Consider the following 25870-nt stretch of genomic DNA (forward strand, 5'->3'; position numbering starts at 1 on the left):
CCGCTATCAAGCCGCTCTCCACACATTCCTTTCCGTCTCCGCGACTTCAGCGTCGAAGAATACAACTCCGCTGTTCCGCTTCTCTCCATCGGTCGTCTCGTCGTAACTCGCTATTCTCCTGTGCCCAGAGCTAACACTTGGGGCGTGCAATGTCCACCCATCCAAACTCGGGTCTTTGTCCCTCTTAAATCCTTCTGCTCTCTTCAGATCACCAGGTGACGGGTCTACGTTTGACTGGGGTAAAGTGGCCGGTGTTTGATTTGCGGACGTACTGCGATTGCCCCAACCCTTGCGCTTCTCGCTGGCCCATGAGCCCCACGAGGAGAAATAGGCGCCTGCATTGGCGCGCGCGTTGGTCATGTCAGGTGCCTGTGCTTTCCCTGGTGGCCCATTAGCCACATTGCGAGAGCCGCCGTGCATGTGAGGGTATACGTACACTTGTTCGTTGGGTCTGGTACCTTGCTCTCAGCCTCTTGTTCGAGCCGCAGCTTTTCGGCTGCAGCTCTTTGTTCTTCTTGTCGATCTCTCTGGGCTTTGCGCATGGCTTCTATGTCTGCCCACAATTTGTTGTATGCTGTTGAGACCTTTGCTTGACCGGCAGCGACCCGTTCTCCAATGACCTCTCTTGACTTCTCGAGCCGTTCATCAAGATGTAGCTCCGCTACTTGCCTATACGCCACGCTAAAATTAGCACACAGACACCCATGGTCACAATCTGAAAGGTAGTGTTGGAGAACAGACTGAGACGCTTAGTTGTGCGTTATGAGGAAGAGAACGGAAAGACAGAACTTACGCTGCTAGTCTTCTTTGAATATCCTCGACCGAAAGACCTCCAGAGCAGGGATGTTTGGGGTCAATGATGTCGAAAAGGTGCGAGTCGGTGAACTTATTCCATATCCGGAAGTTCTCCGTGTGCATCCATGCATGTACCCAATCGTTCGAGAACTCGCTTGCTGGATCACCGTGAACCTCGGGCATGAGCGGCTCGTGGCTTGGATGCTTCTCCATGTAGAGCTTGTACTTGACTGAGCTCAGCATGGCAAGCAGGTATTCCTCGAACTGCATGCGGATGAATTCCTCACTACCAGCGTAGCCGTGATCCTTCGGCCGGGCTGGATTTGACTCGTCCCATGAGTCGTTCACGGTCTGGGTCAGGAAGTCTATCCATCGCCGATCTGGTGTCGAGAGTATCGATGCCTGACGCAGCGAGGACGAAGTGGTATTCACAGTGTGGTCATCGAGGTTGATGAGTATGTCGCTGTAGCGATCTTTCTGCTGCAGTAGAAGCGAATTTGTCGATCCAACGATGTATGATTTCGTGTCTGCGTCAGCAAGCATATCAAGCTGCTGGAGTGGTGTGTAGGGGCCGAAAAGCGAGCCTTTTCCGAATAATTGCAGAGGAAGGCCCATATATGCAAGTACTAAAGATGGTCAGCATGGCGCAGGTTGATACAAATTGAGAAACTAACATGACGAACGCTCAGATGTCTTGAGGCTCGTAGGCATAACAATCTTCTCTTCAGCCGAGTTGAACTTGGGGTCCGCAGAGTCCTGGAGGTGGCGCATAAGGCCGGGTATCAAAGAAATGAGAGCAAATTGCATCATGCATAACCGTTCGCAATGAGAGCCGAAGAAAAGAACCTGGGTGTTTGTCAGTGCTGTTCAGGCTTAAGATTCGTTCGACCATGGACTCGTCTGCTTGTGCATTGGTAAGATCTACGCACCTTGCGTTGGAGTAAAGCGCATTTGAAGAGAACAAGAGTCTGCCATTTAAACTCGTGAATAAGCTCGCGTAGAGAGATGCCAAAGTAATGTTCGGCCTGACCCTCTTGATTTTCCAGCAACCTTGGCAGACTCTCATGGAATCTCTGCAGTATCTCGACGTCTGTGAAGTCTCTACGCGGAGGTCAGCGAGAGGCTAATGTAGTCTTGGCCTTGTTGAAATGCCACGTGTATTACCAGTATGACGTACCTCTGCGCAAACCAAGCCGCCGTGACAACCCCCAATTGTGCTTTAATCGCACCAAAGTGCTGTGGGCTGTCCGTAATGACTACTACCGCTTTTTGTACCGTGCTCCTTGTAACATCGGCGGGTCGGTCGATTAATTCGCTCGCTGGCAGTTGCCGTGTGCATGATATGCCAAATAGACTGGTCGCGCCATGGGTGGGCGTAGCCGAGCGGCGAAGTGTGAAGTACGAGTAGTCTTCTATAGAGCTGAGTGATGTCAGTCATTGTTAGTGTAATACTGAGAAGCATGTGAACGCGAGGTGGAGGTATGAGCTTGATGAGTCGCAATGATGGCTTGTTCTACAGGTACTCACGCGTGCGCACCGTCACTCAAGGCCATGAAAGGCAGTAGCGGCCAGTCATGCTCGATCGCCGGATCCTCGCCATCCTCGAGACTGATCCAAGCTTCAACTTCAGGACCCCTCGCGTGATGAAAGTCGATAATGCAGACAAGCGGGGCGAGCGCAGTCGAGGAGGTCAAGGCCGCCATAGTACCGTCATTCGAAATATGTGAGAGCTGGGTTATGTCGAGTGGTAGCTATTCGTCAGGCTCGCGTCCTTCAAAAGTGCGGGACGCGGAGGTGTTGGCCGTGACGATGGATCCTCAGCCTTGTGGAACTAGACCGCAAAGAGCCGCCTCGGCAAAAGCCCTGAGGCGTGACGGACCGTAGATCATGCCGTTCAATGCACATCGGTGGTCCGGGATACGGGTATGTTTGTCTGGGTGAGCTAGGTGTTGTGAAGTGAGCTAGGTGTTGTGAAGGCCGTGATTGGAGGCCCAAAATGTTTTCAGAGATGGAAGCTGGGCACCCCTAGTCTCCTGGACTACAGGGTAACGTAGACATCAGCCACATCAAGCATGACTGGGGTATTTAAAGTCGTAAGTTATTCTTCTACTCTCCGAGATCGAACATGAGAGGAGGAAGGACATCGAGCCCGAGAAAATGCCTTCCTGCTACTACTCGTTACTTCACCATGACCAATCATTCATCCCCATCACCACGCCTGTACATGATACTTGAATCCAGGAACACCAATTACTTCTCCTTCTACCGCGCTTGTAGTTGCAAAGACCTCATGGAATGAAGAATATAAAGAGAAAGGACAACGATCCGCCGGTGGGAGGCAGGTCGCGACACCAATTTTGAACGAAGCAGCCTTCTTCTCAAAGAAGTGGATCATGCTATACAAGCACGGTGTAGGTCCCGCTTTCAAGTCTCTTGGGTATCTCAGCTGTCGTTCTGCTCTTCCTGTGCAGCGGCATCAACGTTGTGATAATCGAGAATCTCCGAGTACCTATATGTGTTAGTGATCGGTGTCAAAGTCAGACACCAAAGACACTCACATCATAATCTTCCATGTGTCAACGGGGAGGTCAGCGTCGTTGAACGACCAATCAAACTTCTCGTCTGCGCTCGGCTCATCGGTGGGGTCGTGGTAGGGGGCAAGATATGGGTGAGCAAGAGCCTCTGTTGCCTTGACACGTTTCCTGGGATCGAAGACCAGCATGCTTTCGAGCAGGTCAATGGCTACAGCTAGTCAGTATTATTTAATAGCAGACGACGAAAGGTGACTGACCCTCTGCTTCAGCATTCCTGAACTTGTTGGCCAAAGGCTGGCGCTCGCGCTTGGGCAGGGACTGTACAAATCGCAGTGTCTGGCTAGGGTTAGTTCACATGTCTTTGACCGTAGTGGGATTGACCCACGTTCTCACTGCAGATAGTCTGGATAACATCATCCGGAGGAGTACCCAGGAGTTCTGTAATGATTGAGAACTGATTGACGTGGTCCTTTCCTGGGAACAAAGGCTTGCCCTCAAGCATTTCAGCGAAGATGCAGCCCGCACTCCAGATGTCGACTTCAACGTCGTATTTTTGCCATGTAAGCATGATCTCTGGTGCGCGGTAGTAGCGGGTCGAAACGTATCCGGTCATCTGAGGGTCTTGTATACGGGCCAAGCCGAAATCGCAGATTTTCAGATCGCAGTTCTCGTTTACGAGGATGTTGCTGGGCTTCAAGTCACGGTGGACGACACCAGCGGAGTGGACATATTTCAATCCACGCTGTCCAAATCAGTCAAGTGTCCTGAACGCTGGATGTTCGCCACTTACCAGGATCTGGTAAAGGAAGTATTGGATGAACTGCTTCTCCAGCGGCCTGGAGGTGAGCAGGCGGTGAAGATCGGTTCCGAGGAGCTCGGTGACGAAGTAGCTAGAAGGTCAGCAGGCATTACAGCAAGGACTGCATGTGTAACGTACATGTCTTCCAATGGGGAGATGAAGATATCGCTCAAACTGATAATCTGGTGTATCGTCAGAACCCGTTCAGCGCGCACTATGGGGTATTGTCCGTACGTTCTCGTGCCTCAGGTGCTTGAGCAGCTTCAACTCGCGGTAAGTGCGCTTCGAGAGGACCGGGGTGCTGAAGGGCTTCATGATCTTCTTGATCGCCACGGCCTGGCTGGTGAGTTGATCCTTCGCCGAGCTGCATTTTCAATCAGCGTGTGGACCCGTGTCTGGCTACATACAGACGTACCAGACGAGACCGAAGGCTCCCATGCCCACAGGTTGCAGATCAGTGTATCTGCAAGTTGTCAACTATGCGCTCCCACGCAATGTGGGGTAGGCGCCGCACCTGCTTGTGATCTCGAACGTCGTGCCGAAGATCTGGGCGCGCACAAATTCAGCCATGGTGGATTATAGTCGTATAGGTTCTGCGACAGGCGCGAGTAGGAGGGAATCCGGAGAGGCAAAGGTGGTGTTGGTGTGGTCGGAGTGTAGCGTCTAGCAGGTTTGCAGTGCGGACGAGACCAAGACAGGGCTGCGTTCGTCTACTGGATTGGTGGAGTCTTCCGTAGAACCGTTTGACTAAGCTGCTGCACAACTGGGAGAATTCAAGCCTGCGAGTGTCGGTGCAAAGTCTGCAGAGAGATTATTTAGCACTGCTCAGTGTGTCGCTGGCTGGTAGTTGCAAGGAACGCACTCGCTAGGGAGAAACAGATAGGCCGAGACAAGCAACACAGGACAGCGCGGGTCAAGATCAAGACTCGACGAGTGACAGAGTCGCGGAGTGATGATCACTGCCAGGTCAGGGGGACACACCTACTTTAAGTAAACACTTGCGGAGGACAGAGGAACGAGGGGCAGAGAATAACGCGGTGTGCAAGGCCATTCACGGGGCTGCCTGCCCTGGCAGCGTGCACCGACAGGCATCGGGCTAGAGGGGCGGCTACGTCACTATCGTAAATTGAGAAATTCCATGGAAGACAGCACCCAATCTGCAACAGAGTAATCTCATGATTTGCAGCCCTGCCTGCCCAGGTGCATCGCCAGCTCACGAGTTCTAGTAATGATGCTATTTTATTTCCACCCTTCAATAAGCCCCTCCACACGGGTTGCAGCTGATTCATGTTCTTGTTCCCTCGCGGTCTGCCCAACTTCTTCGTGGTCCAGTCTCATTTGCGCCTTCCGTTCCCACAACTAGCGCACTTCACATCTACGATGATCCACCAAACTTGTTGCTCTCTGTCGACGGCCCTTTTGCGGTGAACATGTTCCTGATTGATGTTGACCCATCTTGCTCGTCGAAGCTGCAACACGCGTAAATCATGTAAAAATCCAGCAAATCAAAGCGCCGACAATGCAATGCCTCTCTATCTAAGCAAAAGAAGTGGAAAAGTGCTTCCGAGGAAACCGAAATCGACGCTATACCTGCACTGGGTCAGCGCCGCCACTATCGAGTGTCGTTGAGCACTTACCGGCACACGGCAAGCTAAGTTCAGGCAGGCAGGCTTTCGGAATGTCCAGAGTGCAAAAGCCACCGCTCCATCGGAAGCAGTTGTTGCGATCAAGAACTGCCAATAATCACGATACCTATGCAAGCACCCCTTGCGCGATCACTGGTCTTTGATCACGATTGAGGGCTGACGAAGATCAACTGACTCGGCAGCAACATTCGTTGAGATCGACTGCGCCCTCAAGATATGAGATTGTAGATGAGGGAAGTACAGGAAACGATGCAGATGTTTGCGATGCGCCTAGAGTTCAACTTCGAAGATCGTGACTGCAGGTCGTCAAAGCAGACCGAGTCACAGTCTGGTCTCTTCAGAAGTGCGTCTTTCCTCTAGCAGCTACAATCGACAGGAAGCTCACAGGTCTGTACAGTGACTTCGAATCTCGGCAGACCTGCGGTTGTCGTTGCATCCGTATCACACTGCCCACAGCGTGCAGACCCCTGACTATGAACAGTCGAAGCATCGATATACGTGCACAATTGGAGTCGTGGTTTGCTGGCAGTGCCAAAGAGTGCATCGCACACAGCCGAATCTAGAGACCACCACGCTTTATGCAATAGACACACATAACGCACCCGAACGCCAGACAGGTGCGACAACAGGACGGCAGATGCTGCTCTTTAGGTTCATTTGGAAACAGCTCGTGTCATGTGTTGCAAGAGGGGTGTTGTGTCGAGCCTTGTGTCGAGCAATGTCGCCTTGAGCGACCGTGCAGCGTCGCGGGAGTCGAGCGGAGATCAATAACGTGGCAACAGATGACAGATCTGGGGGTGCACATGGAGATTTGAAGGTTTGAGCGCAATCTGTGTCTGCCGTGTAGCGCACTAAGGTGGGTACCACGGAGGAGGTGAGTTTGAAAGTGGCGTGCAGATGTCAAGCGCTGCGGGCTCCGATATGTGGAAGCGCACCCTCTATGTAGCTATGTGAGATGTTCAATGCAAGTGGGTATCTGCTCGATGCTAGAGGGCAGCTACAGACAGACAGTAAACTCTGGCGCTTTAGGTAGTCACAATTCTGCCGTGAAGGCTCCCTTGGAACACGATTGGAAGGCAGGGCGTTTGAGATTGGAGGCCCTGTTTGGTGAAGCTGCTTGCGGACCTTTAATTAGATGCACGCGGACTCCAGACTCGGCCCTAGCTCGACATCAACAGGAGCTCGCTGCAGCGCACCGACGAGCCTCCAGAGTCTCGCCCTGGCTGCGTCGAGAGTCGAGATAATGATCTGAGTTATGCCGGGCACTAGCTGGGGTTCACGGCGTTCAGATCAAAGAGGCCCAAATCAGTCGTTCAGCTAAGGACGGCAGGCAGCGTGCCGCGGCGACACGCGCAGGCCGGCCATGTGGGCACTGGGTCGTAATAGGGAGACGCAGTCGCGTATGTCGCAGCGAACACGGTGCATCCTTTGGGGCCAGTGCATGCAGACGGGCGAGGCATTGAAAGGCATATCTGCAGCGGGTCTCTAATCCGAGGTCATTTCTGGCGCTCAGAGTGGTCTGCCAATAGTACGGTAGCGGCGCGCGAGAGTAAGCCACTGCGGGCGAGCTCGTCCAGAGCGCATCATCAGCTCCGCTGGCCCAACGCACCCCGTCCGCAAACACTTGCCGCCTACCTCCGCGCTGCTCTCTGCTGCTGCTGGATATTGCTGGCCCGTGCCGCTCTCCCGCCGATTGCCTGTCGATGCGCATTGCACGGCTGCCAGATTTGCTAGAGCGCTAGAGAGCTGAAGTGCTGGAAGCAATTGGCCTGGGGCTTAGTTCAACGCCTGCAGTGAGGGAGCTTGTACCCGCGCAGCCTCCGCCCATCCATCCCCTCGACGACGACGATCAGACGACGACGACGACGGCCGCTCCTGCACGATCCGCGCTGTGCAGCCATCATCTCCGCAGGCCGCCCTCGCCCTCGCCGCAATCCGCAGGCTCTGTAGCCGCTCCTCCGCGCGCGCCGTCTTCCCGCTGCGTTGCTGCGTAGCTGCGTTGCTGAGTTCGAGACGAACAAGGCGCCTTCCCGCACGGGCTTCTTCCCCGGCGCGAGCTGCACCACGAGTCTACGACATCAACCACGCTGTCGACGCCCGCCTCGCACCTCCGCCTGCACCGCCGCCGCCCTCGCCAGCTGCTGCACTCCTGCCGGCGGCCCTCGCTGTCCCTGCACCCGTCGCCAGCCCCGCAGCACCGCTGCGTTGTCGCCCGGACCGCCCTGACGGAAGCATTCAAGACCCCCGATCCCCATCTCCGCCTGCCACGCCGATTCCAGCACTGAGACGCTGTCTCGCCGCCGGAGCAACGCCTGCAGCCGAATCCCTTGCGACGACGCGCCGGGCCTAGTGCCGCCTCATTGCACCCTCTCGACCTCCTCCAACATCCTGCGGCCGCGCGCCGCCACGACCACCACACACGATGGGCATCTGCATGAGCTCCAGCCCCGAGGATGGCGAGCAGAAGAAGCGCAGCCAGGCCATTGACCGCAAGCTCGAGGAGGACTCGCGCCGGCTGCGGCGGGAATGCAAGATCCTGCTGCTGGGTACGCACCTGAGCGCCAGCGCCCGCACACGAGATGGAAGGCTAACACAAGCGCAGGCTCTGGCGAAAGCGGCAAGTCGACCATTGTCAAGCAGATGAAGATCATCCATCAGAACGGCTACACACAAGAGGAACTTGCCATGTACCGCCTGACGATATACAAGAACGTCATCGACTGCGCAAAGGCCCTCATTGGCGCCATGCGGCAGTTCGAGATCGACCCAGAGATACCCGGCAACGACGAGTACTGCAATTACCTGGTCGAGTACACCGTCGACCCGGACCCAGAGAAGCCGCTGGACCTGCGAGTCGGCCAGGCCATCACGTCATTGTGGCGTGACGGCTGCATAGGCAAAGTGCTCGAGCACTCGAGCGAGTTCTACCTGATGGACTCGGCGCCATAGTACGTTTGGTCTACATCGCCGTCCACATTGCATCACTAACGCGGCCAGCTTCTTTGAGGAGGTCGAGCGGATATCAGATCCCAACTACATTCCCATCGAGTCTGACGTCCTGCGAGCAAGGACCAAGACCACCGGTATCTACGAAACAAGATTTACAATGGGCCAATTGAGCATCCAGTATGTGGCCTCTTGCGGATACTGAGGCACTTCGGCTAACTTGAAACAGCATGTTTGATGTTGGAGGGCAAAGAAGCGAGCGCAAGAAATGGATACACTGTTTCGAAAACGTCACATCTATCATCTTCTGCGTTGCACTCAGCGAATACGATCAAGTGTTGTTAGAAGAGAGCTCACAGGTACGGGCACTAATTGACTCACTGATTCAGCCACTGACTCGTGGACCAGAACCGAATGATGGAAAGTCTAGTTCTCTTCGACTCGGTAGTCAACAGCCGATGGTTCATGCGGACGTCAATTATCCTGTTTCTCAACAAGGTTGATCTGTTCAAGGCAAAGCTTGCAAGGTCACCACTGGGCAACTACTTCCCCGACTACTCCGGCGGTAACGATGTCAATCGTGCTGCGAAGTATCTCCTTTGGCGGTTCAATCAAGTCAACCGCGCGCACCTCAACCTATATCCTCAGTGAGTCACGTATGCACAACGTTGTACACGACCGTCACTGATCTTTCCAGTCTCACGCAGGCCACCGATACCTCCAACATCCGACTCGTCTTCGCCGCCGTCAAGGAAACAATCCTGCAAAACGCCCTGAAAGACTCCGGCATATTATAGCGCCGTCCTCCCACGCCTCCCTCCGTTTCTGGCGCCACACGTCGACCGCTGTGCATACTGCGCCCTCATACTATATAATACACGAGCCCTCTTTACGATCACCGCTCCGATCGCGCCATGCACGAAACCCATCATTCTCAATTCGGCCACGACATCAGGATCTGGAGATATCATTGCCTCTAGCTATTCACAGAGCGCAGCAGCATTGGAGTTAATCGGCGTTTGAAGATTCCCTGAGGATTTGTTACTCGTTTACTTTGACACGCGACCGCGTATATTATTACCCCCAGCCCTTGTTCAGTTGGAGTTGGACTGTCTGTCATACCAAGCTTTCCCGTCTCGCTCGCCGTCTGTTCGCCAGTCAGCCAGCCTTGTTGTCCTTTGCTGTCTTATTTCGAGTTGTGTTCTATTTGTCCTGTTCAACAATCAAGTGTGGAAGCAAAAGTTGGGTACGTGGAGCATGAGGCATCTGCCCCGTACATATCAGGATTGGATCTAGGAAACCCCGGGGGAGGTCTTGTACGGTATAGTCTCTCTTTATCGTTCACATGTTCACACATGACTTTGTCGTTTCTCTTTATGTCTGCTGAGTGACGAGCGTTCCGGCCTGAACGAATCGGTGAGGGACAGCTATTACTACCATCTATCACCTACGTAATCAATCGATAGCACGACGAATCAAGTACATCCCTGCAGATTTGCACCAGCACATCAATATGACATCATCCGCACCACTCCTCGTGCGAATAGTGAGCAGGAGGAGCATCAGGACGCATGCAATTGAATACCAAACCGTCATAAAACGACTCAAACTCGTCTCGAGGGGAAAGCACTTCTCTTTAGTACACGCCTTGGATTGTGGGCGAAGTACTGCTAAGATACTCGGTGCAATTGCGCACACTCCAATGCACATCGATGCGACGCCCTTTTGGGCCACCTACTTAACCTTCTCAGGCACCACGAAGACATCCAATTCATTCCACACTCATGCGAATTCTCAATCTCTCCCATCGATACCAAAGACGGCCCCCAGCATCAAAACCCGGGCCCCCGCAAACGCAGCCACATCCTTCCAAAAAACTCAACCAAGGCGCGCAGGCAGACAACGTACCAACAGGAGGATTTCAGTGAGACATCGTCAGGTACGCCGCCGCCGAGCGAGGCAAGCGTGGAAAGCCGAGAGCGACGAGATCACTGAGCCTGGGGACTGGGGCGGCTGAGGTGGCTCCCTGGCTGCCGATTTCCTAGGATACGGGGTCTTGAGGTTGAGTGAGGCCTGGACGGGCCATTGGGCTGTCATGCGGGAAGGCTGATGGGTGCGCCCAGAGAACCAAGACGCTATGTGAGGAAACAAGGGACGAACAGTGTGCAAGCTGCTTTTCATATGGAGAGTCAAGAACGAGTACTTCTGCATTGATACATTTTGCTTTGAACGGCAGTGGGAGTGCACCGCTTCGAAGAACTCGGTTGAAGTCGTGACTGTATCCTATGTACAAGCCAGGGATGATTGGCCTGCAGAGCTATCGAGTGCAGGCCGCGCGAGGTCACATCAGTTTTGCGCCGTACGTTCATCGTGGCTTGATAGCACACAGCAAGACTTCTGAAATCGAGTGGTTACTTGCCAGATGTCCAACTGTCTAGGACAGGGTCACTGAACAATAAGCCATGGGTCTCTATGCTTGTACTAATCTGGCCCTCTGTGCGCACACCGAATTTATTAAGCAGCCTCTTGTAACGCCGTCACTTCTGATCCTCCTCCCGGCCTGGGTACGCATTCCCATCGAAACGTCTGGCCAGCTGGTGCTTTGCTCTCAACTTGTTGCCGAAGTTATGAGAGCCTTACCTCTCATGTATGCAATGCATCAAAGCCCTCTCCAGTGACTAAAGTAAACGTCACACTATGACCCACAGTTATGCGGTCTACAACCTTGTTAAATACCGTGAGATTGATCATAATCCAGAAAACAGGTGGCTAGACCGGTTGACACGACACGACGTCTCACCAAACGGGGCGCCAAAAATCCTCCAGAGGGATCTCACAGTAAGATGGTCATTGATTGTGAAAGTTCATGAAGTGTTCGTCTTGCATTATCAAGCCAGTGCGGCGGCCATCAAGAAGGCAGTGGCCTTCGTTCGTTTACAATTACAACCCATTTCCGGGCAAAGTCCATCGAGGGCAACATGGGACAACTGCGGAGTTAATGACTGCGCGGCCTGGAGACAGAGTGGGCCTACCTCTGATGGAAGAATAAAGTTGGGTCCCAACTCATGAGCAACTCCGTGAACGCCTTGCAGAAGAATCCCGTCCCAACTGTGTGTGTGATCTGTAGTGATTCAGCGCCGATAGAATGTGTAATTTGCGTATCATCGATGGATACCTGTGGACATAAAGGTCTGGTACCGAGGCGGAGATGTGACGATGTCCTAGGCGGACTCGTACTTGGCGACGGGCATAAAGACGACCTTAGCCTTGGTGCCGCTCTTGTTCATGGAAGCCTTCAGGTCGTCGACGAAGGAGGCTTGTGGGCCACAGTCGGGCTCAGAGATTAAGTCGCCGAACTCGTCGCGGTAGTGGGTGATGCGGCGGTGCAGAGTGTCGTACATCCAGTCGCCGTAGAAGATATGGCGTGTATCAAGGCCATCGCAGTAGAAAGAGAGCTTCTCAAAGAGCTTAACGCCGGACCAGCCAGGGATCTGTTCACCGGCGGCGAGCTTGCGACAAGTGATAGTCCTGAGGTTGGGAAGGCGCTGCAGAACAGCGGTGAGCATCGTGCGGTATTCACCCGAGATGATGAAGTCGCCATTCGCCATAACGTCATCAGAATGAGCAGCGTTGATCATGTTGATGATCTTGACGTCCTCGTTACAGAATTCGAGGCCACCCCAGATCTGGAGGTCCTCCCAAGCCCAGTCGTAGCCAAACTCGTGCTCTTTCAGGCCTTCTGCCAGTAGCGTGATGTTGCGAACGTATTTTCCGGCCATCTCGTCCTGAACGGCTCCGAGAAGAGCTTTCATGCAGGCAAGTCTCGGATACACAGTGATGTTGTCGATGCGCTGGCCCTGGACATGGATCGTGGCTCTCCTGAAGCGGTGGCTAGCAAAGCTGAAGTTCACGAAGTCCTTTGGCTTCTCGATATACGCTCCGATCTCGCCTAAGAGCTCGTCGGGGAGGAACGGCAGCAGCTGTTTGCCGCTATGTTAGCAGTCTTGTTGTTACCTTGAGATACGATGGAGACATGATTGAATGAAATGCGCAATAGCAGAAACTGACAAAGACTGGCTAGGCCTTTTTGTGGAGAGAACAATCTTACCCAGGTTTCGTCTGCCCTGATGTCCTGCATCTTGGCTTGTTGATTGCCAGCCTTCGGTGGTGCGGGCATTGGTCGCGATGAGTTTTTGAATGTATGTCTTGGTAGATTTGGTCGTTTATCGTGTGATCGTTGTCCAAGTGCAAGACAGTCAAGAGAGTGTGGTCAAAAAGGAGTGTGTGGAGGAGGAGGTGTCGTGGCAAGATTCGAGGTGACGGCGGATTTTAACTGCTTGCAAAAGAGCGTATGGGCTTGGCGCGCAGGCAGCAAATAGCAGCACAGGCGGTGGCACCGGTGAGGTGAAGATGAACTGATAGTTGTGCACATGCTGGGCCGCAGAAGACATAGCGTAGAAGCAGTCGGTCGTTGTGGCCTTCACCTGGCAAAGATGAAAGACAGAGGGAACGAGAAGAGGCTGAGTATAGCAGGTTGAACGGACATTCGAGCTTTGAGAGCGTGGTAGACTCGTGGATGGCATTCAAGTGAAGCGGCGTCGGTCATACTGAAGGTCGCGCTTGGTAAATGGTGTTAGGGACATTGCGATGCAGCGGAGTGCGTTGTGGTTCGGCACTACCCTAGATCGTCAGCAGTTGCGTCATCATGTCTTTGAGTCGGTACAATCACTGTGCAGATGGAAAGTATGATATTGTGTAATTATCTGTGACAAGGCGACTTAAGCTGACGCAATGTAGGTTGAGATGTGCTCATGCGTCCCGCCCAGTGCTAGACGACCCATTGACCCGTGATTGAGGAATTCTGCTCTGGTAAGCTTCAGAACGAAGTGCTCTCAGCAACTGTCAAGACTGCTAGTAAACATCGGCCCCAGCAAGCTTCGAAGGTAAGCCACAAGCATTGTTTCGAGCTGCGAGGAAGGTGTCAGGCCAGAAGGATCGTGGCTGACGTTCGAGCAACCTCAAGTTCGAACAGCAGCACGTGGATGGATCGCGGAGGCAGGCGCGACAAGACGAACTGTGTTTCTTCTCCACGGAGCTAAAAATCCACGAAGAACTCTAGAAGACTGCCACGAGGACTCTTAACAGACATGGAGTTCGCTATGGGGGTGTTCGTTCAACAAATGCTTCACCGGACGGGAATGGTACTAAGACAGAGCAGACCCACATGGCTTCCTTTCCCTGCAGCAAAACACCACCTGGGCATCGCGAAGCTGACAGCAAGTACGATTCAACGCATCTACACGGTAAACTCGCCCATTCGGCCTACGCGGTGATTAGGCAGGAACGCAGATGAACGGGTCCACGCTGTGAGCAACTCCAGCAGATGAGCCTTTAGCGTGAAGTAGGGATACCTACTTGACCGCTGCGCCAAACCCATGCGTTCTCCTGCCGACCAGTCGCAAAGCTAGAGCATCAGGTACCCAGTATAGGAGTCATACTGTCAGCTCTGGCAGAATCCAATGCGGATGTCTCCGCAACTTTGATGCTGCCCTCGACTCGAGTAAGCAACGAAATATGCCCACGCCATTGTAGAAATACTTTCCCTTCGTATACGTACCGCGATCGTCAATCGGTCGTCACCTCGAAACGGCCAGTCAAACGAACGCGGACCGAGGTTGAGACAAGGCAAGTATGAGTTGCAGCCAAGGATTGTGTCGTCGTCGCCAATCTAAAGACTGACGATTGAAGGATGCGAAACTTACCGCGTAACTCAAGGCGAGGAGGCATTCCGTCGTGACGACTTTGGAGCGGCTTGTCAAAGCGTGCATGCCATGGCTTGTCGATAAATTGTATTACTGTCGCCTGTCGTACGCTGCACGACGCTGCGTCGTCATGATGAAACAAAAGCTGGCCATGAAAGGTGTCACCTTGCTCGTCAGCGATAAGATGCAATAGGAGCCGAGACTCGCACCTTTCGCCGATTCTTTGGCTGCAATTTCACCCCTCCGCTCGTCCATTCCTCTTCAATCACACCATGGCACGATCGTGCATTTCATCATCTTGTGCACCAGGCTAACTTCGGCCTTACACTTCCATTTGTAACCATTTGTAGCGAATTGCCAGCGGATCCGCGCCTACGGCCAAAATGACCCCCCGGAACCGCGACGCACGCGCCTTCCCACCACCGCCTAGCTCCCCAGAAGAGCTGTAGCCAAAACAAAAAGTTGCTCACATGGGCCTCTGGTCGTGGGATTTGCAAGTAGGAGGCTTATGCACGTTGAGGGACCATCGTGATTAGCACCTTGCTGGAACCTATCACAGAATACCTTCAGAGACGTGCAGCTTTCACGTCATATCCTTGCAACGCGTACGACGTTTTCGTCGAAACATCCCGCCATAGAACTGTCTCGCTGAACGAACGTGGTAGTTTTACTTACTCTGACCCGCTTTCGCGCGCCGAATGACCGTGTCTGATCACGAAAGCCGTCAAGAAGGTGGGGTTTCCAAGATTTGTGCCCCGATCTTATCCCGATTCTCTCTGTGTAAGCCGGACGAGTCTTTCCCTCAAGCTTGGTGTTGGAAATCTGAGCCTCGAGATGGAAACCTTGTTGTGCATCTTCACCACTTCCTTAGGCCGAACCCTGACTCGTTGTCAAAAACGCGCCTCCCCGTCTGTGTCCCTGCTCTAGACTCGTCCTCGGCTTCCTGTCAATTCTCCGTTGTGCATCAGGAGTCTCCACTCTGCCGCGCCAAACTTCCCCGCCAAGCAGTTGTTCTTCAGACAGGATCAAAACATTGAAACCACAAGCAGCTATCCCAAACCCTTCTGGAACTCTTTGTTGCTTTTCAGCCTTCGCCAGCCTAAAACACGAAGATAATAATTTGCACCTCTCGTAAAGCTTTGCCAAGGGCGATTGAACCAAGTCGTGCCTCAGACCATACAAGAACCCACAGCTAAGAGCTTCAAAAGACCTGTTCAGACACTAGCCGCTGCGCAAGTACGACAAGCAGCTCGCGCATTAGATTAAGCACGTTGCTGCCAAGTCTAGCCGCGTTTACCATCTGCTGCACACTATCCACCCTCTACACCGGAACATCCCTTACGGCCCGGATCCCTAGGATCGACAGTACTCACAAAGCTCACAGCCATGAACACAAGTGCGGAAGCAACTGTGACATCCCGCGCTGCATCCCCAGGCTGCACGTTGTTTGAGGAAACTTGTACCTTCATGCAGAGCTAGCCTCTCCACTATTCTCTTCGCTACACAAGTTGACTAGGCACACAAGGTACAGTATAAAGTCACCGGAGATTCCTCTCCAGATAACGAATTATCGCAATCCATTCAACCAGTCACAACAGCCAATTCCAACACGCACTAGCCTCAAATTCTCTCACCCACGGGACCAGCGGACCATTGGCAATCACAACCCACAACAACCCACTCACCCGTACATAAACGCGCCGGTTGCCTTGCTCTCTCTCAGCAAACCACTGCCCCTCTCCTCAACTTCCAACTCACAATTAACCACACCCACACATAACCACAACAACCAACACCCTGGCGCAATGTCTACTTCTGGCCAATACCACATCCCGTTCCCCAAGAACTTTCTCTCTCTCAACACGCCCCTCAAGCGCGCTGGCGATGTCCCTTCCAGCACCAGCAGTAACGAGCTATCCATCGCCGCCGTCGCTCAGCTGCCCGAGCAGCCTGCTCACGGGTTTCTTTCCAACCGGTCCGTCAGCATGCCCCGACACCAGTCGGTTTCCTCAGTCGCGTCGACTTCCACCGCCACAGACTCTGTTGGTGGCTCGCCACCTAGTCTACCCGCAAAGGATGCCCGTTCACCAAGCGTTAGCGAGGCGACTTTCGCTCCTCTGGCGCTTAACACCTGTCATGCGCCGCTCCCTCCGCGTAGCCACCGCGAGATTGAGGATCGGGGCGTGAAGAGCTGGTTCTTGACTAACAGGCGCTAAGCCATCACACTCGGAGTGCGAACGGACCTCAAAGTGCGCAGCACGAGGCATCGAGGGAGTGGATGCATCAATTTGCCTGACGGAACAGACAAGTGTACACGGGCGTTATGACTTACAACATTGTTCCTTTTGACCGAGAAGCCACACGCGGCACAAAATCCAGACTACACACGGTCTTGGGACGGCGTTTGGCCTGACAATCAGGTCGCAGCACAGTTACATACACACTCTTGATTACAATCCAACCTAAAATTCAAGTTTCTGCCCGCGGCTGCTGTGAACCGCCGTGACGCCCTACTGACCAACAGATGACCAGCAAACAAACAACCCTGTCAGCAACCCATGGCGTCACCCAACGCCCTTAAACTTGTGTACCCCGCTCATCCGGCACACCAGCACCTCACGATACACCATCGGAAGCGCGTCCGGCGGCACAGTAGGGCTGACTCACGAGCGACGAGCGGAGCGAGTATCCCGCAGATCCACCAGGGCTGTTCCGAAGCCTCCCGTGCCTATCGCGAGAGCAACCGAAAGGCTTGGCCCGCGCCTACTGCACCCCGGATTTTCGTCAGAACGGGTTTTTACCGGTCGCTGCCGTGTCCTGGGGCTGGCTCTAGCAGCTGATCGGTGGGCAGGACCTGGTGGTGCTGCTGGAGTGGTGGGAGGATGAAGGGCGTTGAGCGGCGCTTCACTTGACGACGGAGGATGTCGGAAGCATGTGCAATCTTTTAGCAAGAGAGGGACTGTGCTGTTCGCTGCTCGGGGTGGTTGGTGTTTAAGGGTTGTGGAGCAGGTAACGTGTGCTGGCTGTGCGGGTTTGCTCGATGCAGGCATCCACCAAGCACAATCCGTGTCGACCGAGTTGAGTATGTTATGCAAAGCTAGAGCCATGGGCTAATTGGGGTCAGTCAGCGCTTGTCTTCATGACCTCCGTAATTCGACAGTCTCTGGACAGTACATATAGGCTAGAGATTTGAGAGCAGCTCAGCCTAAGACACGGTGAAATCTGCATTGATAACATAAAATAAGAAGGCCAATAATGTGCGAGCAAAGTGTATTATACTGACGTTTGGACTTGATGAGACGGTATCACGCTCAGCCTAGTCTGCCCTTTCCACCAACATACTTACCCTCCGGCCCGCCAATATGCGCATCAAGCACCGCCGACTTCCCACTAAGCACACTCTGGATCGCCTCCGGCAGCAGCTTGCTCAGCTCCTCCGCCGTACTCGCATGCCCTGCCCAGATCTCCCCACCGGACGCCGCCTTCGCGATTCCGGAGTAATCCGGCGTGGGCGCGAAACTGATGTTCAACTCCACATTATCAACCTTGCTCCCCTCGCCGTCAGGATGCACGAGCAGCAACGACTTCCTCGGCGCGTTCCAGCCCTTGTTATTCAGCACAATGGTCAGGACCGGGATCTTGTAGCGCTGCGAGATCCAGTATACCGACGAGGGAACCGAGAAGAGATATGTCCCATCGCCGACGATCTGGCAGACGAACTGCTTCTTGCCTTCGGTGTCGGCCGCGAGCTTGATGCCTAGGGCGCCGCCGCCAGACCAGCCGAGCCCGCCGCCACCGCAGTTGATCCAGGACCCGGGGAGCGTGGCCTGGATCTGGTCGGCGACGAAGCCAGTTTGCGTCACGGCTTCGATGGCCCAGATGGTGTCGCTGGGACAAAGGGCTTTGAGTTGCTGGCACAAGTAGGGCGTTGCGAAGTGGCCGTTGTCGTCAACTTTTGCTTCGCTGGCGATGGCTTCGAGCTTCTTCTTGTGTGACTCTTGGAGGGCCGACCAGCGGGTTGTGAAAAGCTCACTGGACAGCTTGTCCTTGAGCTTTGTCTCCAGGTACTCGTTCAGCTGGGAGAAGGAGGTGTACGAATCAGCGCGATATCTCTGGATGGCGTTCAGGTAGAAGACTGGCATCTGCTGCTTCAGGGGATCGACGTCGACGTGGAAGATGCTGGCTGTGCCGTTTGGATGACACTGTGTGTTGATCCAAGGTACATCACAGTCGACGACTAGAATTACGTCGGCTGTCTTGATGCTGGGATCATTGCCGTAGCGGAGGCCGAGCCATGCTGGGTGGTTCGCCGGAAAACACATGTCACTGCCTCCGGTGTCGAGCACGCGTAGCCCCTTGACATTGTCTGCCAGACGGACCAGCTCTTGCACGGCATCGTGATTGCGGCCCGTGTAGCCAGCAATGACAAGCGGCTCCTGTGCGTTGACCAAGGCGTCTGCAATGTTCTTGACGCCGCTCGGAGGGAGGGCTGCTGGCTCCACGGGCCGCCAGTAGTCGAGGTTCAGCTGGTATGGCGTGAGGTCCTCCTCCATGGGCTCGCGCGCACCACACAGGTAGACAGGGCCCTTGGGGTCGCTCATGGCGAAGGATAGCGCGCGGTTGACCATCTGTTTGACGTTCTTGCCCGTCTTGATCTCGCCCGTGTATCGACAGTACTGGGCGACAATCTGCTTCTGGTCCGGCACGTCCTGTATCCAGTGGATGTATTCCGTCCTGCTTCCGCGCATCTCGCCCTCGATTGTGTGCGGGGACAGGCCGGCGAAGATGAGCACCGGCGCTCTGCCACACGAGGCATTGTGGACAGCCGCTCCGAGGCCCTGTGTGCCGACGTCGACGTGGACGATGACGCATTGCGGCTTGCCGGTGGATCGCGCATAGCCGTCTGCCATGGACAGCGCCACCATCTGTCCGCGTCAGTCCAATACATCGCGACGCGTGCATGTCCTGGTGCAAGCCGCCTACCTCGTTCGGACACGTGACGATTTTTGGGAACTGGCCCTTCTTCTCCTTCTGGCCCTTGACAATAGCTTCGATAATAGACGGATGGTCGGAGCCCAGGTTGACGAAGACATTGCGAACGCCGGCGTCCCACAGTGCCTCGAAGAAGGCGAATGATGCTGTGTATCTAGACGGCTGTCAGCCGTGGGACACTCTTCTCTGTGCATCACCTACACCATCTTGGCTGTTCTCGGTTCTGCAGGCTGTCTGTCTCAACTGACGTGACTCACAGGGGCAGCGAGCTCAGTTATTAAAGCTTTTAGACCTGCCCGTCTTCTCGCATGCCCTGCGAGCTCGCCCCACCATAGCGCGGGGCAAGCTGCAGTTGGAGAGCGTCTCTGGTGCAGGACGCGACTTCGGGAATGTGAGCGGCATCGGCATTTGCGGCCCCATTCCGCGGCTAGGCACTCCAAAATGCGGATAAGACAGACGTTTCCGGCCCACTTCTACGTCGTCATTCATCACACTTGCGTCTAGAGAAGCCGTCACCGCTGTCAAACCTAGCCGCAGAGATGGAGTTTGAGAGTCAGCTTACCCTGTGTCTGAGGCAGCCAGACGCGCGATGGGGGATGCTGCGACAGCAGCAGCCTGAAGCGTGTTTCACACAGCTGCAGGTATCAACTGAACAAAATGTACAAGAGGTCTGATGTAGGCCGTTGTAGCGATCCCAACCTCCAACCTCTATATCTGTCGTCATGATGTTTCTCACACAATCTTCAATCTTACTGGCACTCACAGCAAGCGCGTTCGCGCACGGCACATGTAGACTGCCCATTCCATCCGTGCCCTACGCGTCCGGTATTCCATCATGGCAGTCCAGCAGCTACAGTTGTCAAGGCCCTCCAGACGTCTACGTCGTTGAGCCGAGCAAGGGCAAAGGGCTGGGTGTCTTTGCGCTGCATGACCTTGAAATCGGCGACATCGTCATGCGAGAAGCACCAATACTAAAGATCAATCCGCCAGACTACGTCAGGGGCTCTGGATATCCCATGGCCCAGGTCACAGAGCTCGTTCGAAAGGAGTTTGAGACACTCTCCGCAGACGCACAAGCTGAAGTCATGTCCCTGACATACCACGCAACCGCAGACGAAGAGGCAACTATGGAGAAGCTCGGCATCATCTTCAGAACAAACGCATACAACACCGACGAGCAAATCGGTCTCTTCCCAAGAATTGCCAGAATCAACCACTCCTGCCGACCGAACACAAGCTACTACTGGGCCAAGAAGCTGAACAGGAGAGTCGTATACGCAAGCAGGCCAATCAAGAAAGGCGAAGAATTTTTTGTCTCATACATCGGTCTTCTCTCAACGCATGAACAGCGACAAAACCACCTCAATCGCTACGGTTTCCAATGCACCTGCTCCGCTTGCGCCGCCGATCTCGCCATCAAGCGCGCCAGCGACCGGCGGCGCCTCGAGATCAGCAAGGCGTTCATGGACTTCGAGCCCCAGTTGACGCTCGACGTACCCAAGTCCAAATCAGCAAGGCGCCAAGCCCACAAAAATGCTCAAGCAATCTCACAGCTGGCTGAGCTTGTGGAGGAAGAGGGTCTTGCGGATTACTACGCTAAGGCGTATCGCATTGCTGCAATTAGTCATGCGAGAGTTGAGGAGTGGCAGCCGGCGACGATCTTTGCGAATAAGGGGTACAGGCTCAAACATATGGAGGATCCGGAAAGTGCGTTCACGGCTGAGATGTACTCGCTCACAAGCAGCTTCATACAGAGCTGGGAGGCTGAGTTGAAGAACCAGACATCGAAGAAAGTATCAAAGTAGATAGGGTCGCAATAGCCGTCTTGGTCGCAGACTGACTTGTTATCATTCATCTATTTATCCAGGTATTCCTTCAAAGGCGTGATTACATAAAAATCTCTTGCGCTCCTCAGATCATCCATGTACAAGTACAGCGACCCGCCCGCCACGAGAACAATCCCCGGCAACACAACCATCAAACATAAATACCTGACCATACTCCACCACGTCTGCTCCAACCCCGCCCGCATAGCGGTTTCCTCCTTTAACCGCGGATATTCTACGCCTTCCGGCCTCTCGACCCCCAAGAAACCGCACAACTCATTCCACTCACACTCATCTTCAGCATCGATTTCTAACAACCTCTCCCGACTGACCAATGCCCTAACCTTCTCGTTATGCGTTTCAAACGCCCTCCTCGTCTCATTCCCCTCGTACTGATTTCCGTTGTGCACACCAAACAGCGCATGCAGGAGCCTGATCAACGGCGCCAACGGACTCAATCCCGTGAGCCGGCAAACTTCAAACAACCGCCACGTGAACAGCACCCAGAGACTCTCACGCATACTACGCTGCCACTCCTCGTAGCGCCGAGTAGTCAGAATCACCTTGGCGGATGGATACGCCTCGATGAGCTGCGGGGCGAACATGCAGCCCGGCAGGTCGGCGATGGCGTCGTGCGAGGTCAGGATGTCGTTGATGGAGAGTGGAAGGCCGGAGGCGCGTTGCGTGCTAGCTACTGCTTCGCGCCAAATTTTGATGTGCGAGGGCGTTGTGACGAGCGTGCGCATTGTGTAGGGACTGTAGCCGAGTGTGCGCAGGGCGCTGACCAGTGATGTTGTGTTGGTGCGTGGAAGCCCGAGGACGAGGACGCGCATGGGGATTTTGCCTCCGGGTGTGGCCTTGGGCGAAAAGGTTTTTTCGGTCATCTTGTTGAATTGACTTTGAAGGCCTTCGGGACTGAAGTTGTTATGCAGAATCCTGAAAGAAGTGGCTCAGTCTTGAAGGTTAATTATAAGCTATTTGCATTAGGCTAATGTTTCGGCAGTAGGCTCTTTGGTGGAGGATGGATCAGAAGTCGATAATTGCAGTTCCTATATCTCTGAGTGGTAACTAGTGCCGCTGCAATATTCTGGAAGATTGTGACAATGCATTACTTTGAGGAGTGATCTGAAGATCATGTAGTTATCTAGGGTTGCGGTTGTAGAGAATCGAGACCACCTAGCCTCGACCGGGTAAATACATGCAGATTCTCCACATAGTCGGCACTGCGCAATGATTGGACTCACAGTAGACTCGAGCCACGTTTATTCAGAGTTAAATTTACCGTACAATCGAAAGGAAAACAAGGCGTACGTCGAAGAGCGACCATCATGCGGAGCATTTGCCTTGTGCAAGTCAAGTTCCAACCGAAAGTGGGGCACGCTAGAGAGCCACACCACATCATATCCCAAGCATCATCGTGGCTTTCTACGAGACTCGAAATCGTTGCTTCTGCACAAAGCTACCTTCCATTGTGTATTTCGAGTCAAGGATGACGCCCCCAAGTACTGGGAATAGTGAGTCCTTTCCATGGCATCTCGGCGTGTACGATGCCCACTGCCATCCTACCGACATCATGTCCAACGTCTCTAAGATCCAGGATATGAAAGCGCGATGCCTCACCATCATGGCAACACGAGGGGAAGATCAACATCTTGTTCTCGGAACAGCATCCCAGTACGGCATCAAGTCTATGGATCCCAACGATTGGTCAGAAGCAGAATGTATAGTCCCATGCTTCGGATGGCATCCATGGTTTTCGCATCAGATGTACATCTCAGACGACGATGACCGGGAACAAGAGACTCTTACCGGCGAAGCGAAGGTTAACCACTATCAGAAAGTCTTACAACCATCGAGAGCAGAACTCAGCGAGGAAGATCTCCGCATCTTCAACGCATTACCGGACCCCACACCGTTCTCAGTCTTCCTCTCACAAACACGGAAACATCTCGAAGAACATCCATTCGCACTTGTCGGCGAAGTTGGTCTGGACCGCAGCTTCCGCATACCAGAAGCCTGGGCACCCGATCTCTGGGCCACACGCAGCTCTACGCTGACACCGGGAGGCAGAGAAGGGCGGCGCCTGACGCCATTCCGATGCCAAGCTGCGCACCAGAAAGAGGTTTTGAAGAGACAACTGCAACTAGCTGCGGAGCTGGGACGGGCCGTCAGCGTGCACGGCGTGCAGGCGCATGGCCTTGTGTATGAGTCACTGCACGAGCTTTGGAAAGGGCATGAAAAGGAAGTTCTCAGCAAACGGGAGAAGAAGAAGCGCGGCCATGATGATGCGACTGTTGAAGCTGAGATCAACGATGCTGCAGATGAAGAGAGCAGTGGGCCAAAGCCGTATCCGCCCAAGATCTGTCTGCACTCATACTCCGGGAGTGTGAGCAACTTCAAGCAGTACCTAAACCCTGCAATACCGATCCGAATCTTCGCGAGCTTTAGTACGGCGATAAATTTGGGTGATGCCCTTAATGAGGAGACGCCGGCGGGGTTTGAGAACATGATCAAGACGGTGCCGGATGAGATGCTGCTCGTTGAGAGCGACTTACATACTGCAGGTGAAGAGATGGATCTAAGGCTAGAGGATATCGTTAGGAGGATATGTAAGATTAAAGGATGGGGATTAGAGGAAGGTGTTAACATCCTAGGCAAGAATTGGAAGGCCTTCGTGTTTGGTACGGCGTAGGTTCAATTCAACAGTCACTGAACTCGGGTCTTCTACAACAGGCATATGTGTATCAAGCACTGTAGCCCTACTCAATACAGAATTTATTAAGCTCTGTACAGTGTTCTGTTAGCCTGTGCACATTCTTAGCTCGTCCACTTAGTTTTATAGAAAACCCAACAACGTGCTTTACAAGCGAGTGACGCGTACAAGCGAGTGACACTCCACCAACTTTGCGCACCTCTACACAGGTATATCTCAACCACCTTATAAGACGATATATAGAAATTAATAGAATAGATTTAACGTGTTTCACAAGCGGGCGCCGCACCCAACTGAGCGCCGCACTTTCAACAACAGAACGCCTGCGCAGCGCTATATCACAACACAACACAAATAAATAATTGTTTGCAGGCCTAGATAGTATTATTTAGAAGCTTTACTATTATCTACATCCTGTATTTCTACCTTACAAGTATAGGAATTGTGTCTAATCTTACTGCAACGCCTATAGTGTTGTCTAACACACACCCTCTTTACAGGTGTCTTGCCCTTACTACAACCCCTACCCTCCTTTTTAGTAATTAAGTTAGCTACTTTACTAACTATAAGGGTCTCCTCTGTATGTATATATTATTGCTTATAGGTCTTGTGCTTTGTAGATGCTTCTACATGTAAAGAAAGTAGGGGAAGGACTAGACTACTTTCTTCCTAGTCTAGAAGGACCTAGACAAATCTAGACTAGCTTTGTCTAAATAGGAAGCGTATAGCCTAATAGAGGTAAGGTAGGGTTATGTAATATAATAGACAAGTTATTATATTAGATACTAGGTAGAGATTCCTAGGCTAGGTACAGAGCGAACAGAGGGGGGAGAGCTAGAGGTATTTATGCTTCCTCTCCTCTGTCTGTATTTCTAAGCAGAACGTTCTAGACTCCTCTAGGTAGGTCTACTTTATCTATGCTTAGTATTGCTGTATATGCAAGCAAGGTTACGTAGGTGTATGCGTAATCGTATACGTCAGCATCTCACAGAGTAGGCTACTCTATTTGTAAGCAGAGGGTCTAGAACATTTCTAGTTACTAAAAATAGAGAACAGCATATCTTAAGAACGAGAGGAGATACAGGCTTCGTAAGCACACCATTCTAATCCTCTCTTCTTGGACATTACAATAGCAATGCTTAGGTAAGCATAGCGCTGTACCGAAGAGGGAAATACGCTAGATAAAGATTATAAGAACAAAGTCTTATAACTTTACACTACAGCGTCTTAAATGCAGCCTATTTTCTCCTGTATTAACACTATATTATAAGCTATCTGCTAAGCGCCCTTTACTAACTATTTAACCTACTTATCTAATAAACTTACTAGAGACCCTTAATAGATTTAAATCTACTTTTAAATTAGAGTTAACTACTCCTCTACTTTGTAAGCAGTGTGTAGTGTCTTCAGCTCCTAGGCAATGTTGCTAGATTTTAGTGGTGTTAGCGTGCGCAGGCGCACATTAAGCTTTAATAACACCACCTCTAGGTTGTGTAGGACTAGCCTAGCACCTCTAAAGCCTGCACAAATATTCTCTGTAGTAAACGCCTTACTAAACACTAATTTAAAGGCTAGTAGGAAGGTTTCCTTATTAATATAGTAGATGCGACTGCGTGCTAAGGCCAAAACCTTGTTGCTATACAGGCGCTTTAGTAGCAAGAAGCAGGCAACATTAAGTGGCTGCAATAGGTACAACAAGTGCAGGGGCATACAGAGAGTGATTATCTTCTTCTATCTGTAGAGATCTTAGAAAGCTACTAAGTAGTGGCTCTTATAGCTGTTAATAATAAGTAGCTAGTAGGCCCTAACTAGCTTTGCATGCGTATTAAAGTAGTAGAGCTAGGCAAGTGCTAGATT

At 52.9% G+C, this 25870-nt stretch overlaps 13 protein-coding genes across 13 annotated transcripts; 5 read left to right on the forward strand and 8 right to left on the reverse strand.

Moving 5' to 3' along the window:
* Nucleotides 1-6: 6 nt before the first annotated feature.
* On the reverse strand, nucleotides 7-2498 carry M421DRAFT_66509 (uncharacterized protein; the record flags this gene model as incomplete). Its single annotated transcript, XM_033596327.1, has 7 exons — nucleotides 7-374; nucleotides 437-669; nucleotides 794-1421; nucleotides 1470-1641; nucleotides 1725-1896; nucleotides 1973-2215; nucleotides 2323-2498. The coding sequence occupies 7 exons, from the start codon at nucleotides 2496-2498 to the stop codon at nucleotides 7-9; spliced, it is 1992 nt and encodes a 663-aa protein (XP_033447303.1).
* A 374-nt stretch (nucleotides 2499-2872) lies between these two features.
* On the reverse strand, nucleotides 2873-5124 carry M421DRAFT_422287 (mitogen-activated protein kinase HOG1). The gene is made up of 9 exons (XM_033593111.1): nucleotides 4643-5124; nucleotides 4544-4591; nucleotides 4363-4492; nucleotides 4267-4310; nucleotides 4120-4219; nucleotides 3715-4071; nucleotides 3587-3665; nucleotides 3354-3537; nucleotides 2873-3304 (listed from the first exon to the last, which is right to left on the reverse strand). Exons 1-9 carry the CDS (start codon nucleotides 4696-4698, stop codon nucleotides 3238-3240), a joined length of 1065 nt encoding a protein of 354 aa, XP_033447304.1. The 5' UTR covers nucleotides 4699-5124; the 3' UTR covers nucleotides 2873-3237.
* Nucleotides 5125-8196: 3072 nt separating this feature from the next.
* Nucleotides 8197-9517, forward strand: M421DRAFT_6606 (G protein alpha subunit; the record flags this gene model as incomplete). Its single annotated transcript, XM_033596288.1, has 6 exons — nucleotides 8197-8320; nucleotides 8377-8722; nucleotides 8772-8900; nucleotides 8950-9079; nucleotides 9129-9367; nucleotides 9418-9517. The coding sequence occupies 6 exons, from the start codon at nucleotides 8197-8199 to the stop codon at nucleotides 9515-9517; spliced, it is 1068 nt and encodes a 355-aa protein (XP_033447305.1).
* A 716-nt stretch (nucleotides 9518-10233) lies between these two features.
* On the forward strand, nucleotides 10234-10967 carry M421DRAFT_394993 (uncharacterized protein; the record flags this gene model as incomplete). Its single annotated transcript, XM_033590081.1, has 1 exon — nucleotides 10234-10967. One exon carries the CDS (start codon nucleotides 10234-10236, stop codon nucleotides 10735-10737), a length of 504 nt encoding a protein of 167 aa, XP_033447306.1. The 3' UTR covers nucleotides 10738-10967.
* A 627-nt stretch (nucleotides 10968-11594) lies between these two features.
* On the reverse strand, nucleotides 11595-12993 carry M421DRAFT_422289 (uncharacterized protein). The gene is made up of 4 exons (XM_033593112.1): nucleotides 12829-12993; nucleotides 11896-12700; nucleotides 11753-11841; nucleotides 11595-11707 (listed from the first exon to the last, which is right to left on the reverse strand). The coding sequence occupies exons 1-2, from the start codon at nucleotides 12895-12897 to the stop codon at nucleotides 11942-11944; spliced, it is 828 nt and encodes a 275-aa protein (XP_033447307.1). The 5' UTR covers nucleotides 12898-12993; the 3' UTR covers nucleotides 11595-11707; nucleotides 11753-11841; nucleotides 11896-11941.
* Nucleotides 12745-13395, reverse strand: M421DRAFT_189878 (uncharacterized protein). The gene has a single exon (XM_033587978.1). It carries the CDS (start codon nucleotides 13301-13303, stop codon nucleotides 12977-12979), a length of 327 nt encoding a protein of 108 aa, XP_033447308.1. The 5' UTR covers nucleotides 13304-13395; the 3' UTR covers nucleotides 12745-12976.
* Nucleotides 13396-14526: 1131 nt separating this feature from the next.
* Nucleotides 14527-14884, reverse strand: M421DRAFT_422291 (uncharacterized protein). Its single transcript, XM_033593113.1, has one exon. The coding sequence runs from the start codon at nucleotides 14735-14737 to the stop codon at nucleotides 14573-14575; it is 165 nt and encodes a 54-aa protein (XP_033447309.1). The 5' UTR covers nucleotides 14738-14884; the 3' UTR covers nucleotides 14527-14572.
* A 1235-nt stretch (nucleotides 14885-16119) lies between these two features.
* On the forward strand, nucleotides 16120-16974 carry M421DRAFT_189896 (uncharacterized protein). Its single transcript, XM_033587979.1, has one exon. The coding sequence runs from the start codon at nucleotides 16288-16290 to the stop codon at nucleotides 16696-16698; it is 411 nt and encodes a 136-aa protein (XP_033447310.1). The 5' UTR covers nucleotides 16120-16287; the 3' UTR covers nucleotides 16699-16974.
* Nucleotide 16975: 1 nt separating this feature from the next.
* On the reverse strand, nucleotides 16976-17691 carry M421DRAFT_189906 (uncharacterized protein). Its single transcript, XM_033587981.1, has one exon. The coding sequence runs from the start codon at nucleotides 17587-17589 to the stop codon at nucleotides 17146-17148; it is 444 nt and encodes a 147-aa protein (XP_033447311.1). The 5' UTR covers nucleotides 17590-17691; the 3' UTR covers nucleotides 16976-17145.
* M421DRAFT_189905 (acetolactate synthase) lies at nucleotides 17692-19864 on the reverse strand. The gene is made up of 3 exons (XM_033587980.1): nucleotides 19676-19864; nucleotides 19466-19628; nucleotides 17692-19407 (listed from the first exon to the last, which is right to left on the reverse strand). Exons 1-3 carry the CDS (start codon nucleotides 19678-19680, stop codon nucleotides 17794-17796), a joined length of 1782 nt encoding a protein of 593 aa, XP_033447312.1. The 5' UTR covers nucleotides 19681-19864; the 3' UTR covers nucleotides 17692-17793.
* Nucleotides 19865-20196: 332 nt separating this feature from the next.
* Nucleotides 20197-21279, forward strand: M421DRAFT_102130 (SET domain-containing protein; the record flags this gene model as incomplete). Its single annotated transcript, XM_033586730.1, has 2 exons — nucleotides 20197-20263; nucleotides 20339-21279. The coding sequence occupies 2 exons, from the start codon at nucleotides 20197-20199 to the stop codon at nucleotides 21277-21279; spliced, it is 1008 nt and encodes a 335-aa protein (XP_033447313.1).
* A 50-nt stretch (nucleotides 21280-21329) lies between these two features.
* M421DRAFT_66510 (uncharacterized protein) lies at nucleotides 21330-22184 on the reverse strand (the record flags this gene model as incomplete). Its single annotated transcript, XM_033596328.1, has 1 exon — nucleotides 21330-22184. The coding sequence occupies one exon, from the start codon at nucleotides 22182-22184 to the stop codon at nucleotides 21330-21332; it is 855 nt and encodes a 284-aa protein (XP_033447314.1).
* Nucleotides 22185-22752: 568 nt separating this feature from the next.
* On the forward strand, nucleotides 22753-24052 carry M421DRAFT_422294 (Metallo-dependent hydrolase). Its single transcript, XM_033593114.1, has one exon. The coding sequence runs from the start codon at nucleotides 22790-22792 to the stop codon at nucleotides 23990-23992; it is 1203 nt and encodes a 400-aa protein (XP_033447315.1). The 5' UTR covers nucleotides 22753-22789; the 3' UTR covers nucleotides 23993-24052.
* The last annotated feature ends 1818 nt before the right edge of the window (nucleotides 24053-25870 follow it).

This window comes from Didymella exigua (genome assembly GCF_010094145.1).
Source record: "Didymella exigua CBS 183.55 unplaced genomic scaffold M421scaffold_19, whole genome shotgun sequence".
Taxonomy (NCBI): domain Eukaryota; kingdom Fungi; phylum Ascomycota; class Dothideomycetes; order Pleosporales; family Didymellaceae; genus Didymella; species Didymella exigua.

Coding starts and splice junctions, on each gene's coding strand:
- M421DRAFT_422287 (XM_033593111.1), bottom strand. CDS start 4,698: ATGGCTGAATTTGTGCGCGCCCAGATCTTCGGCACGACGTTCGAGATC. Junction 4,220..4,266: donor ATCTCCCCATTGGAAGACAT/GTACGTTACACA, acceptor CTGACCTTCTAG/CTACTTCGTCACCGAGCTCC. Junction 4,072..4,119: donor ACTTCCTTTACCAGATCCTG/GTAAGTGGCGAA, acceptor TGATTTGGACAG/CGTGGATTGAAATATGTCCA.
- M421DRAFT_422289 (XM_033593112.1), bottom strand. CDS start 12,897: ATGCCCGCACCACCGAAGGCTGGCAATCAACAAGCCAAGATGCAGGAC. Junction 12,701..12,828: donor TCAGGGCAGACGAAACCTGG/GTAAGATTGTTC, acceptor AGCGGCAAACAG/CTGCTGCCGTTCCTCCCCGA.
- M421DRAFT_189878 (XM_033587978.1), bottom strand. CDS start 13,303: ATGCCATCCACGAGTCTACCACGCTCTCAAAGCTCGAATGTCCGTTCA.
- M421DRAFT_422291 (XM_033593113.1), bottom strand. CDS start 14,737: ATGGACGAGCGGAGGGGTGAAATTGCAGCCAAAGAATCGGCGAAAGGT.
- M421DRAFT_189896 (XM_033587979.1), top strand. CDS start 16,288: ATGTCTACTTCTGGCCAATACCACATCCCGTTCCCCAAGAACTTTCTC.
- M421DRAFT_189906 (XM_033587981.1), bottom strand. CDS start 17,589: ATGGCTCTAGCTTTGCATAACATACTCAACTCGGTCGACACGGATTGT.
- M421DRAFT_189905 (XM_033587980.1), bottom strand. Junction 19,408..19,465: donor TCGTCACGTGTCCGAACGAG/GTAGGCGGCTTG, acceptor TGACGCGGACAG/ATGGTGGCGCTGTCCATGGC.
- M421DRAFT_422294 (XM_033593114.1), top strand. CDS start 22,790: ATGACGCCCCCAAGTACTGGGAATAGTGAGTCCTTTCCATGGCATCTC.